Source organism: Balaenoptera borealis (genome assembly GCF_965194805.1).
Source record: "Balaenoptera borealis genome assembly, chromosome: 3".
In the NCBI taxonomy this organism is placed as follows: Eukaryota; Metazoa; Chordata; class Mammalia; order Artiodactyla; family Balaenopteridae; genus Balaenoptera; species Balaenoptera borealis.
The window spans coordinates 113,197,381-113,210,657 of NC_138866.1; the positions used below are offsets into that span (position 1 = coordinate 113,197,381).

Here is a 13,277-nt window from a genome sequence, read left to right on the forward strand (position 1 = left end):
GAGCAGCCAGCGAGCAAGTGAGCAAAGCTTCATCTGCCGCTCCCCATCGCTCGCATTACAGCCTGAACCATCCCCACCCCCGCTCCCCTCCCCAACACTGGTCCCTAGAAAAACTGTCTTCCACGAAACCAGTCCCTGGTGCCAAAAAGGTTGGGGGCCACTGCCATAAAGTACCAGTGGCTGCTGCCACCACCACTACACAGGGCAATAAACTAGGAAAAACTTAACAAAAGACCAAACAAATAATAAAAATAATGCTCACTTTATTAAAACTTTGCAGAAGCTGAATGAGAGGAAAGAGGGAATGGTTTTTTCCACCTGAGGTTAAATGCTTTCTCTTCCTTGGGTTCTGCTGCCTGAGTTTTCCTGAGTCCCTGCTCCACATTCCCTAACCCCATCAATGCAGGTATCTTAGTGGCAAGGCTGTCTGGACACCAAACATACATTGTACAATTCATCTTTTATTTCTACTCTTCCTGCATCTCATCAGAAAATGGTGGAGATTTATAACAAAAGGGCACACAGGCCTACGGGGTTATGTGAGGCTAATCACATCAGATTCTGAGGTTTATGAGCTTAGAAACACTTTACAGGAGTGCTGGCCCTCATACCCTGTTAATTCTGTAATGCATAATATATAAACTTAACAGTGCAACTGAAACAACAAAAAAGGGACAAATGTGTTAGCATCTTGTACCCAAGAGCTTCCAAGTACATGAAATCACTTCCAAAGTTGAGATGTCCTTTCCTGCTTATCCAGAGTTGGATACCGCATAAAAAGTTTGGTGCTTGAGACGCACCTTCCGGTAGCAAATGCCTAGTTAATAAATTTGAACTTTGCAGTAAATGTCTTTCATCAATGTGGAAGAGTGTGTAGTGATTTGGGAGGCAACAAATTGGGGGCAAAGGCTCAAACTAAAAAATAAAAATGGTATTTATTTAGCTTTTTGGAAATATAAATAACACAATAAATGACAAAAAGGAAAACAAAATAAAACAAAAAACCTGACATGTTATATGACTGATCATCTCCAGGCACAACAGCATTTATTAATGAGTATAAAAAAATAAATTTTATTATTTTTATCTGCTTTTCCCCCAGCTTAAACTACATGTATATTTTTGGAAGCTTGAGTTCCTAACAAAATTCCACAATTTCCACTATACCGGCTCCCACAATGTGACTGAGTGAGGGTAATCAAGGTCCCACTCCCATAAGGAAATTAATTTTTATCCTTGTGGATTCTGAACAACCAGACCTCTAGGAACTTAAAAAGCAGGTGCTTTCATTAGGATCCTTCTAACATGGGGAAAATGCAGCCATCATCCATTAAAACACAATCCAGTTTGGGTACAGGTACTCTTCAGGCTTTCCAAGTTCTCCACTTGACTACCAGACAAGGCCACCAGCTCTTCTGGCAGCCCAGCCTCTCCAGCTGCACCGAAAGTGGGATTCACAAAACTGAAGATAAAGCATTTCTGACCTTTCTTCCTGGAAGTTAGGAGGCTCTCTGGGTAAGAAAGGTAAGGAGGTTTTGCATCAAGCTTGCCTTAACAAGGAGTACTGGTGGAGGGACTGCTAAATCTACCCAGTGCACACCTGTGTCGAGGGTATGAGTGTATAGCATATACTTATCCATCACCACACAAGAAAGATAAGAGTAAGCTTATAAATCACTCTGGACCAAGCCCCTCAAAACAGAGGCGAATTTCATGAACCAAGGCCACTGCCTGTCGTAAAAACCTCAGTTCACCTAGGTCCTTTCCTGAAGAACCATATTAATCTCCTGATTCAAGAGGCACCTTGGCCAGGACAGAGGACAGAAGGAAAATGTAACTTCTGGGTAGGTCAATGCCACATGGAGTTTAGAGGTTGTGGTTTAGACTACAGTACAAGAAGATGGCAGCGTCACTAATACTTAGAGCTGGAAAGAGCCTTGGCTGGACGACACTCCTGGAGCATCTTTACTAATGCAGCTTAATGGCGGTTGCCCAGATGTCGTTGCTGGGGAGCGGGGGAAGAACCCATCCTTGGGGAACGGAGTTGCCTTTGGGATGATCAGATGGCACCAGGTACTGATCCCAATCATGCCTTAATGAGAACATTACAGAACAACTGTTTATTTTTGTTTCATTCCAAGCACTATGTTAGCAACTAAATATTCTATTTCAGGACTTCGCTTTCAAATGACCGATATGAGTCCATTAAAGAACTTGATTTCTAGAAATTATGCAAAAGACTATTTCTTAAATGTATATATATATGTGGGAAAAAACTCCAAAGAACTTACATTTTATGGATAACCAAATAATTAATATACAGTCGATCCTCATTATTTGCAGATTCTGTATTTGCAAATTTGGCTATTCACTAAAATTTATTTGTAACCTGCAAATCATTACTCATGGTGCTTCCATGGTTACTTGCCAACACGCACAGAGCAGTGAAAAATCTGAGTCACCAAAAGGCATGTTCCCAACTGTGGTAGAACAAGGTGACACTCTGCCTTCTTGTTTTCAGCTCCCCTACTGTAAACAAGTACCCTTTTTGTAGTCTGTTTAGTACCACATTCTTCAAATTTTTGTGCTTTATATTGGCATTTTGCTGTTTAAAATGGCTCCCGAGTACAGTGCTGGAGTGCTATAGCTAGCATTAGAAGGCTGTGATATGCCTTATGGAGAACACATGTATGTTAGATAAGCTACCTTCAGGCATGAGTTATAGTGCCATTAGCTATGAGTTCAATGTTGATGAATCAACAGTATGTATTAAATAAGGTGTCTTTAAAAAGAAAAACAAGGTTAGGTATTGATCAGTTGATGAAAATGTTGTGGCCAAAGGCTCACAGGAGCTTAGCTCTGTATTTCCTTCAGGAGCAGCAGTTCAGTATTCTCTAATTCAGCATTTGCAGTTTTATAGAATATAGTTGCTGTAAATAGTGAGAACCCACTGTAATATATTTAAAGGCTAAAACTTGTATATTAACCAGAAATACACTTTTCCCAGAACAGCGCTAAAGAGTACTGTTGGACCTTGGAAGGATCCTCAGAGAGCACTTAGTTCAGTGGTTTTTCAAATCAGGCTTTGAAGACACTTAGGCCCCAAGTAGATGCTTTGGGGAGTCCAGAAATAACAAAGTGCTTCCAGTCAATAACACATTTAAACTGCCTGTGGAACCCATTCATTCATTCTGTTATACAAACTGATTTTTCAAAAGATTACATTTGGGAGGGTACTACTGTTCACATTTGAAGGCCACAGTCTAGTCCATCATTTTCACCTTGTAGGTGAGGAAAGTGAGACTCAGAGCTGAAAACTTTACCCAGCTCATTAGTAACTGCAGATTAAGGTGAGACTCCTTGTTCCTAGCTCTCTTGGCTTTGACCTGTAAGAACTCACAAGTCAGTGTGGGTCTTTGTTAACAGTCTCCACAGATGAGTATACAGGGAGGGTTTCTTTTCCTTGGTCTGTTTAGCAGCAGAAGAGAATTAGGAAAAGGAAGCCAATGCTTTAAGTCAACGTAACAGCTATAGCATGGGATAATACAGAGGGCAAGTCACAACCTGAGTTTCAGTGTCTTCACCTGTTAAAATAGGGACATCTACTTCTCAAGAATTGATGAGGACTAAACAAGACGTATGTGGCATGCTTCAAACGTGGAAACATTCTATAAACTCATAAGGAACTAAAAAAAAAAAAAAAAAAGATATAGTAATAGCCCTCAACAACATAAGCACTTTGTCAACTGCTTCTTGCTACCTAAGGGAACGAAAACATGGAGAATGCCCCTCTGACCTTATCTGGATGAGCGCTGGCAGGGAGTGCTCAGCTTGGAGGTAATACTGCCGGAAAGGCTGCAAGAGGTGAGCAAGTGGGAACTCATCTGAAAAAGAAAAGGCACAATACCATGTCATCATGCTTCATATGTACAGCATATTTCTCAAGGCAAAGTGACTTAGTCTATGATTATACAATATGATCAAATGTGTTTCATCTTTATCCTTGATTTCCAGGATATAGTTTAGAATTCAAATCCTAAAGGATCCTTCCAATTTGTCGCCTACCACCTCTTAGCTTAGGTGGAGATCATCCATGAGGAAAAGAGCTGTCAATCTAGTATTTTTCTTTTCTTCACTGGTTACAGAGGAACTTACCTGGATCCCCAAATAACTTGGACTCAATTTCACGCTTCTGTAGTAAAAATTTCTCTTTTTCTTTCCTCTGTTTCTTCTCTAATTCTCTTTTCCTCTCTTCCTCTTGTTCTCCTTCCAACATAACTCTGAGGGCTCTCTCTTCAGCTTCATATAATTCAGAGCGTTTTTTAATGAGTTTTCTCAGTCGCTGAAGGTGATGCTCAAAGGTCTCATCTGCTGAGGCTGGAGGACAGACCCCTGGGCAAAGAGATGCAAATGACATTTTAGATACAACTTTTTCTTATCCCCAAATCCATGTTCTAATGAGCAGACTCAAAGTCCTACTTACAGTATGAATTGGGTTAGAGTTTACAAATTCCAACCAGCCTTCAAGGCTCAATTCGATCTTTTTGAGTCTTCAATTAATTTCATCCTAACCTGACTTTCACTAACTCCTCTTTCTGTATCACACTACTTAACCTTTGATTTTGTTTATTTCTTAATGGTTTTGATCCTTCAGTTGGAGAATTCCTCTACTAAAGGGAGGAATTGTCTTTTACTTCTTCACTGTGAAATTCCTACAGCACAGACTCCTAGACCCAACTAATAAACAATTTTTCCTCTGACTGAGTCTGAACTTCTGAGAGCGCACACTTGGACACTGAGGAAGAAATACACTTAACCAACCACGATAACCTCACAGTCTGCTGCTGAGGGCAGGGTGACCAAATGTTTCATTTGTCCAGTTTTAGCACTGAAAACTCAGTGTCCTGGGACACATGTGATGGTTGGTCACCCTGATTTGGAGGTCTGACTCTATTTTCCCTCAACCACGGCAGCTAAGTAGTTGCAGAATTCACTCTCCTATCTTCATCTCCAAGGCTAACATTCCTTCAGATCATTTTGTCATGATTTCTTGTCTTGAACAAGTTTTCATCTACTCATTCCCACCTATGGAAACTCTACAACTCAAATCCATCTTCTACTAAGTTGCCAATTATTTTCCAAACACACACAAAATTCTTATGCACTGAGAAATTTAAGCTGTCACTTTGTTGTTTCATAATAATTTCATGGTTTTATTTCATTTCTTTACCTAGACCAAGGACTGGCAAACCTTTTCCATAAGCGGCCAGACAGTGAATATTTTAGGCCTGTGGGTCATACAATCTCTGCTGCAAGTACTAAAATCTCTCAGTACAGAAAAAATACACAGACACGCCATCAGCCCCAAAGTGCCTCCAGAGCCCTGAGAAGGTGTGGCTGCTCCCATCTCGGTGTGCTGGCCTGCACCACCCGCGCTCATCCCCCTCAGCCTTTCATGGATCCCTCCTGACCACCACGACACACTCCCTCTGAAACGGCACCCCCACCAATCCTCCTCCAGACCCCCTGAGACGACATGATCTAGGTTCCCTCTACCTCTACCATTACTTCTCCAGTTCCTGCAGCTCCTAGATACCAATGCCTTCTCCGTTATTCCCCTTTAGCCACCCACACCTTAGGGCCTCGCGCAGTCTTTGGACCTTGGCATGATCAGAAAAAAGTTTCCACCTCTGAAGTCTTAAACCCAATTATTCTCTTCTCTGACTTTCTACCCGAAACTCTGTCAGCTTCACTAAAACCTCCAATCTAATATGTAAGATTTCACCAAAACGTGTGGTTGCCCATTAAGCAAAACCCCAATAGACCTGTGCTCTGTGCTCACCTGCCAAATGCAGACTCATTTGATTATGTGGCCTAGTGCCAGTGTATAGTTACATCAGCTCAGCCCATAATGGCACCTCCCTACAGCCATACTCCCATGCGTCTCTTGTTGGCTCTCACTCATTCCTCACAACAATTATTTCAAACATTCACTTCCCTCCTGAAGCCTTACTTCTCTACTCTTAGCAAACCACCTAGCATTTTCCCTAGAGAAAAGAGGCCATCAGGCAGGAAATCCCTTAACTTTTTGCCGCTGACTTTACTCATCTGCATTACTACCCATCCTTGCCCTCTTCATTTTCATTTCAGTGGAAAATGGGTCCTTCTCCACTTAGTTAATTCCTCCATCTGGGATCTGAATCTCCCTACTTCCTGCAGAACCTCAAGCCATTAACTATCCCTCCTGCTTCTCTTCACAGGCAAACTTTTAATAAGCTGGACTCACTGTCTGCTTTTCTTATCTCCTATTCCCTCTTTGATCTAGTCTAGTCTGGCTTCTACCCATACCACTCCACTGAAATGCACCCAGCACCAGTCACTAATAATCTGTTGGGTACTAATTCCCATGGATGTTTATTAATCTTTATATTACTTGATAATAATAATAATAAACACTTATACAGCATTTACTACATGCCAGGACTGTTTTAAACACTTTATGCATGTCTACTAATTTAATCATTGCAACACCCCGTGGATCGGTACCATCACTATTCCCTTCTTACAGGTGAGGAAAAACCAAGGCACAGAGAAGTTTAAGTAACCTGCCCAATATTATGCAATCTCTCTGAGCATTTGCCACTTTCCAGAAAAATTAAGGGATCTACACTTTCCTCCTATCTCTGACCTCTCTTGATATCTTTTGTGGCCTCCTCCTTACCCATCTTGATTTTGACATTCCCTAGGATTTTGTCTTTTTGCGCCTCATCTCACACCACACAATCTTCTCAAGGTCAGCCCTACTTAAAGCTACATGCTGATAAACTCTTATCCAGGATGTACCACAGGCACCACAAACACAACAGGTCCCAAACTGAACTCATCAGCCCCAAGCCTGTTTCCCCTCTTGTTTTCCTGGTCAATTAGAATGGTATCATCACTCATTCAATAGATCAAGCTAGAACCTGAAAGTCATTTTTTTCCTTCAGCTCCCACATGCTGAGTTCCCCCAAGTTATTTACTTATATGTATACACACACACACACACACGCACACACTCTACTCACATCTCTTAAATCTGTTTACTTTTCTCCAACTCACCATCTGACCCTTAGTTCACACTCCCATATTATCCCTGCCCAGGCAGCAATAGCCCTATCAGTCTCTCTTTTTTCCTCCCTCCTAGAAGCGCCAAACTTTTCTCTACTCTGCCAGCACTGATCTTTGTCATCTCTGCTTAAAATCTTTCAATGGTTCCACTCAGCTTTAAGCATAGGTGAGAAGTCTAGCCTAGCAAATAAGACACTTTGAGACGTGGCCCTGCTTACATAACCAGCTTCATTTTCTCAGCACAGTGAGAGAAGTTAGAAAGTTGCTCTTTTTCTTTTAAAGTATCCAACAAAACCAGTTACTAGATACTAAATCGCTTTACATTCAAGTCAGTTAACTCCACAGAGCCTGCTTATTTTAGATCTTAATTTCTCCTAAAATTTCTTCCTTCTTTCAGACCAAAGTGAGGAAGACTAATAGAAATTATGTTGTACAATAAATTCACTGGCATAAGTTTACTGAACACTCAGCTCACGGAGGACATGAAGTAAGGGAATATGAAATAGTAGCCGTCAGGTTTTGCATTATTATAAGGAAGAGATAGAGGTAGACACAGTAGATGCAAACTCCCTCTGATTCATGAATGCTTTGTGGGGTCATCTGATTCTGAGACCTGAATCTGAATCAGCCAGTCTGGAGGCTGCAACGTAGAAGTTAATCATTTAGCTAGTGAATGAGCCTGACTGAATGCACATGTCCCAGTGACATTTTATTAAGGATCTGAGTGGCAGTTTTCAATTATATTTTAAACCACACAGGGCAAATCATTTGCTATTGTGGTACTTGCTAATTTGTGTACTCTCAAATATCCCTGGTGAATGTCAATGGCCTAAAGCCTACTAAATAAGGCAGCATGTTGTTCAAGCCAGGTGCACATGAGAAGGAGCAGTGGGTCACCTCAGCCCAGATCAGGGAAGGATGGAATTTACTGTATTTACTTTTGAAGGATAGTGAGAGCTAAAAATGGCAAAGATGGTACTGAAGGCCCTCCAGACAAACAGACTGGCAAAAGCAAAGATGCAGGCAAGCAAAATGGAAAGCACAACTGGGGAACTTCTAGAAAACCAGTGCTCCCTCTAGAGGCAAGAGGAGACCACGGAGGTTCTCTGAGTCCAAAAGTGACACGCAGGTAAGCCAGGGACACCCATGCAGTCTGCAGGGCACTCCCTGCCCCGTCCAACCATTCACACTTCTACAAATATCAGTGTTTCAGGTTTGAAATGTATATGAAGGAGCATGCTAAGTTTTCAACATCTTCTGAAGCACCAAGTAAAGATAGAATAGCTTTCACCTTGGTATATGGGCAAAGTTGACCAGCCACGCCAACCTCACTCAGAAAACTGTGGCCAGGAATGCCTGGGGTGGCAATGATGAGGCAAGAGGAAGACAGTGCAGGACTTCCCTGGTGGCACAGTGGTTGAGAATCCGCCTGCCAATGCAGGGGCCATGGGTTCGATCCCTGGTCCAAGAAGATCCCACATGCCTCAGAGCAACTAAGCCCGTGTGCCACAACTACTGAGCCTGCGAGCCACAACTACTGAGCCTGTGAGCCACAACTACTGAGCACACGTGCCAGAATTACTGAAGCCTGTGAGCCTAGAGCCGGTGCTCTGCCACAATAGAAGCCCCCGCAATGGGAAGTCCATGCACTGCAACAAAGAGTAGCCCCGCTCACCGCAACTAGAGAAAGCCCATGCGCAGCAACACAGCCAAAAATAAATAAATTAATAAAAAAAAAAAAAGAGGAAGATAGTGCGGTGGGTTCCCACATCCTTTTCAATCTTGGCTACCAGGGATAAATATCTTCTGAGGCTTTCTACTTCAAAAGTTCTGAGGTACTGCTGATAAGCTTAGTTACCCTACTGGGTGAAAATAATGAAGTATCAAGCATTTTTCCTTCAACAGTTTTGGGGAGGAGGGGGCTAGTGTAAAGAATGGAAAGAAATGCAAAGCCATGGTTACCTTTCCTTGCTGCAGCCTCTTTCCTGAGTTTCCTCAATTTCTCCAAGGCCCGAAGAATGTCCACCATTCTTTTGGTGTCTGCTTGTTTTTTCCTCACTTCAGATAGGACACCATCAGCAGCAGCTTTAAGTTCCTGCTCCTGGAGGAGAAAGAGAGCCCATGAGACCCAGTATGGAACCTTACGAGGAACAACCTTACAGCAGAGAAAATCTGCCTGGCCGTGAGATTTCAGAGGATCAGACAGTCCCAAGGTTAAGAAAGACTCTACTGGATCTACATCCCAATTTCCTGGGCCATGCACAACTCCCCTCTACATTGGTCCAGCCAAGGGATTATCTTCTCTGCATCTTCCATGTGGGCTCTTGCCTTTGTTTCTTCCTCAGAATTTCTCAAAGTGTGGTTCAAGGAACATCTGCATCCAACTTACCTTGTTAAGTTGGGGCTCTCTTATTAAAAATGCAGACTCCTGGATCCAAAGATTCAGACTACCAGGGAAGATAAAGAATGGGGTTGGAAAGGCCTAGGACTCTACAATGTTCTCAGTAATAACCTAAGCACGGTTTGGGCCCCGATGCTCTGAAGTCTCACGGATCTCTTTGATATGACAGCCTTTTAAACATCTGAAGACCCAATCTTACTCTTAAGTTGGTTCACATGTAAGCTAAATAACCCTGGTTCCTCAAGTCACTACTCACAGGACTCTGTCTCCAGTACCCTCACAGTGCGTGGTAGGGAGGATCCTTTTGCCTAAAAGCTCTTTTCCCATCTGTCAAATAAGCACTATAGTTTCACCATTACAGACACCCATGCTGTTTCACTCTTTTGTTTCTGGAACTGCACATGTTGCTTTCACTTAGCTTTGACATTTCCTACAAGCCTCAGCTGAGATGTCACCATATCATCTGGGAAGCCTTCCTTGATACCTTCCCCCAGTGGATTAGATATTCCTTCTCTGGGCTTTTATAGCACCTACAGTTGAAATCCTAACACACACCATGCTATACAGACATGATCCCCCGTGGTGCTCTAAGCCCCTCAAAGACAAGCACTATGTCCTATTCACCTCTATTTCCAGCACTCAGCAGTGGGCCTGCCATAATGGGCCCTCATTAAATGTCTGGTGAACTGACTCAAATTCCCTTAGATTAAGGCATTGCCTCCAAGTACTCTCCTTTAAAGCGCTGATATATTCCTGGAGGTGTGAAGACAAAGCTTGCCATCAATATACTTTAGAGGGGAGATGGATCAGACTCCAGGGCTGTAGCAGACACAAGGAGGACACAAGCTGTACCAGCTGGTTGTGGAGAGTGGAGGGAGAGGGGAAGTCCCTAGAGGCATTCAAAAGTAATGAGAATGCCTTAACTATTTGACCGATTTCCAGTTTCACCCTGGCCCTCTACTTAAGTTAAAACTTGAGATCAGTAGGCTTTGGAATCGAGCAATCTGGGCTCAAATCAGGAGTGAAACTGCCACAAACCGGTTGTGTGACTGTTGGCAAGTTAACCTCTCTATGCCTCAATTTCCTAATCTGTAAAATTGGGATAATACTGCCTACCTCTCAGATTGTTACAAGGTCTGGCTTAGGTAAGGACCTTAGCATAGTGCCTAGTATATAGTAAGTGCTCAAAAATACCATCGTTGAACTTGGGATATTGTTGAACTTGTAAATAAAGGAATCCTGGGAAAATCATCACTAGTGCCCCATCAGCCAATTAGGGTATATGTTCCTTGAGAAAAGGCCCCAAGTTCTCTTTATTTTGTATTCTTAAAATCACCTAGAGCAGGACAAGACGCAATGACCCAGATTCTTGTTCGTCTTGAATGTTACTAAGTGGACAGAATGCTGGAGAAGAAAACAGATCTGTCATCCCTGCAAAACCACTATGCAATCCTATACTTTGTATTTATGGGACTTTGCACCGCACCTAGAGCATTTGTGTTGTGTACTGTACACCATTAACACGCAACCAATGCGGAAATATAAGGTCGGAAAGGCAAACTATCTTTTTATTTTACGGATGAGGAAAAAGAGGCGTAGCCCTGAGGAATGACAGTGCAAAGCCTCAAGCCCCATCGGGTGTCAAACACCGCTACCCCTGCTCCCGTGTGCATCCGCTGCTCTTACCCGCTTCTTCTCCTCCACCTCCTGCACGCACTTGACCCTCCAGCGGTCAATCTCCTGCTCGCGCTCCGCTGCCCGCGTGGCCTCCACCTCCCGCTCGGCCTCGCGTTCCCAGGCCCTCTCGCGAAGCCGCAGCCGGCGGCGCCGGACCCTCTCCAGCCTGCGCCGCGCCTCGCCCACATAGGCTGCCTGGGTCAGGAGCTGAAGTCGCTTGGCCAGCTCGGCGCGCAGCGGCTGTGCCTCCGCATGCAGCTGTGCCCAGGCCACGCCGTCAGCCTCGGCCTCGCGCAGCGCATGGCCCAGGTCGCGCAGCCGCCGCACCAGGCGCAGGGACCCGCGCAACCGGGCCCGCACCTCTCCCAGGCTGGGGCCGGCGGGCGCGCGCGGGGACACCGGGCAGCCGGCCCGCCGCGGGGTTCCGAACACCGCCTCTAGCCACTGCCGGTCGCGCAGGCGCTGCAGGGCCGCGTCCCCGAGCACGTCGGACGGCGGCGGTGCTTCAGGCCAGCGCGGGCTCCAGGGCGGCCCCGGGCCTGGAGGCGGCGGCCGCGGGCGCTCACCGGCGTCGTTCCCTAGGAAGGGCCGGCACTGAGGCGACGGGGGAGGCAGCGGCGGTGGCGGCACCTGGTAGAAGGAGCCGCCGCCGCCGCCCCCGCCCCCGCGGGAGGCTTCCCCGGGGGCCCGGGGCTGCAGAGCCAGCGGGGGCTGGAGGAAGGGGGCGGAGGCCCCCGGAAAGGGGCCGGGCCGCTGGGGAAGAGGCGGTGGGAAAGACGGAGAGGGTAGCGGCGGTGGCGGACAGCCGAAGGGAGCGGGAGCCGGCGGCTGCGGGGGCGGCGGGCCCGGGCGACCCGGGGTGAAGAAGGGTGGCAGAGCCATGGCCACCACGGAGGGATTCTGAGAACTGACAGGAATCTGAGTGTTCCCAGCGAACGTGTCTTCCGGGAGGAAGTGACGTATACCGCGCGCGACAAAAGTGTGACGCACCCGACCCAGGGAGCCCGGCGCATGAATGGGCGTTCATTCAACCCTTCAATTCATAAATACTGTCCTTACTGAGCATTCTAGGTGCGGAGCTAGCCCCTTTGCAGTGCGACTAACAGATACAGTTCCTCTCCTCGTAGAACTACCTATCTAGTAAAGAAAACACATTAATCAAGTAATCCTGCAATCAAATGCAAAAGGGCAGCGGCGAATGTAAGTACTACCAAAGAGGAAAAAAGGGCAAGAAGAGCTTATAGGAAAATTAAATTTAAAGAGGTTGGGGAAGGTTGTCCTAAGGATTTGAGACTCCATCTGAGGTCTGAAGGGTAATTATGAGTTAAATAGTAGAAATAGAAGAGAAAGAAGAGAGGGACGCACAGTCCAAATGGGAACAGCATTTACAAAAGCCCCCTAGTAGACTATAGGAGTAGGTCTGGTGCGGGAACTGAAAGAATGCCGGTGTGGATGGAGCACAGAAAGCCTGAAGGGAGCCTGGTGATCCTGGGAGGTGGACAAAATCGTAGCGTCCAGGATCTCATATCTTAAGAACAGTGGGAAACCACTGGAGGGTTTTAAGCAGGAGGGACAGGGAAGGCCATTCACTCCACATGATTAGATTTTTAAAATTAAACTCTGAGATAATTGTAGCTTCATATAAAATTGTAATAAATAGTACTGCAAAATCCTGCGTACTTGTTACTCAGTTTCTCTTGCAAAACTGTATTACAATATCACAACTGGGATGTTGACATTGATGGTCAAGATGCAGAACATTTCCATACTTCCAGGATCCCTCATCCACTTCCCTTCCTTAACCTCTGGCAACCACTAATTCTCCATTTCTATAACTGTTGTCCTTTCTAGAACGTTATATAAATGGAATCATACAGTACATAACCTTTTGGGATTTACTCTTCTCACTCAGCCTAATCCTCTAGAGATACATCCAGGTTCTTGCATCAGTGTTCCTTTTTATTGCAATAAAGGTGTGCAAAAAAAATGTGTGGATAAAACGAAACCACACTTTGTGTAATCATTCACCTGCTGAAGGATATTTGGGTTGTTTCCATTTGGGGGCTATCATGAATAAAGCTACTATAAA

General features: G+C 45.0%; 1 protein-coding gene across 1 annotated transcript; it reads right to left on the minus strand.

The window, feature by feature from the left end:
• Positions 1 to 243: 243 nt before the first annotated feature.
• Positions 244 to 12,135, minus strand: PDCD7 (programmed cell death 7). Its single transcript, XM_082383470.1, has 5 exons — positions 11,198 to 12,135; positions 9,073 to 9,211; positions 4,156 to 4,392; positions 3,797 to 3,884; positions 244 to 2,092 (listed from the first exon to the last, which is right to left on the minus strand). Exons 1-5 carry the CDS (start codon positions 12,068 to 12,070, stop codon positions 1,969 to 1,971), a joined length of 1,461 nt encoding a protein of 486 aa, XP_082239596.1. The 5' UTR covers positions 12,071 to 12,135; the 3' UTR covers positions 244 to 1,968.
• Between the last annotated feature and the right edge of the window lie 1,142 nt (positions 12,136 to 13,277).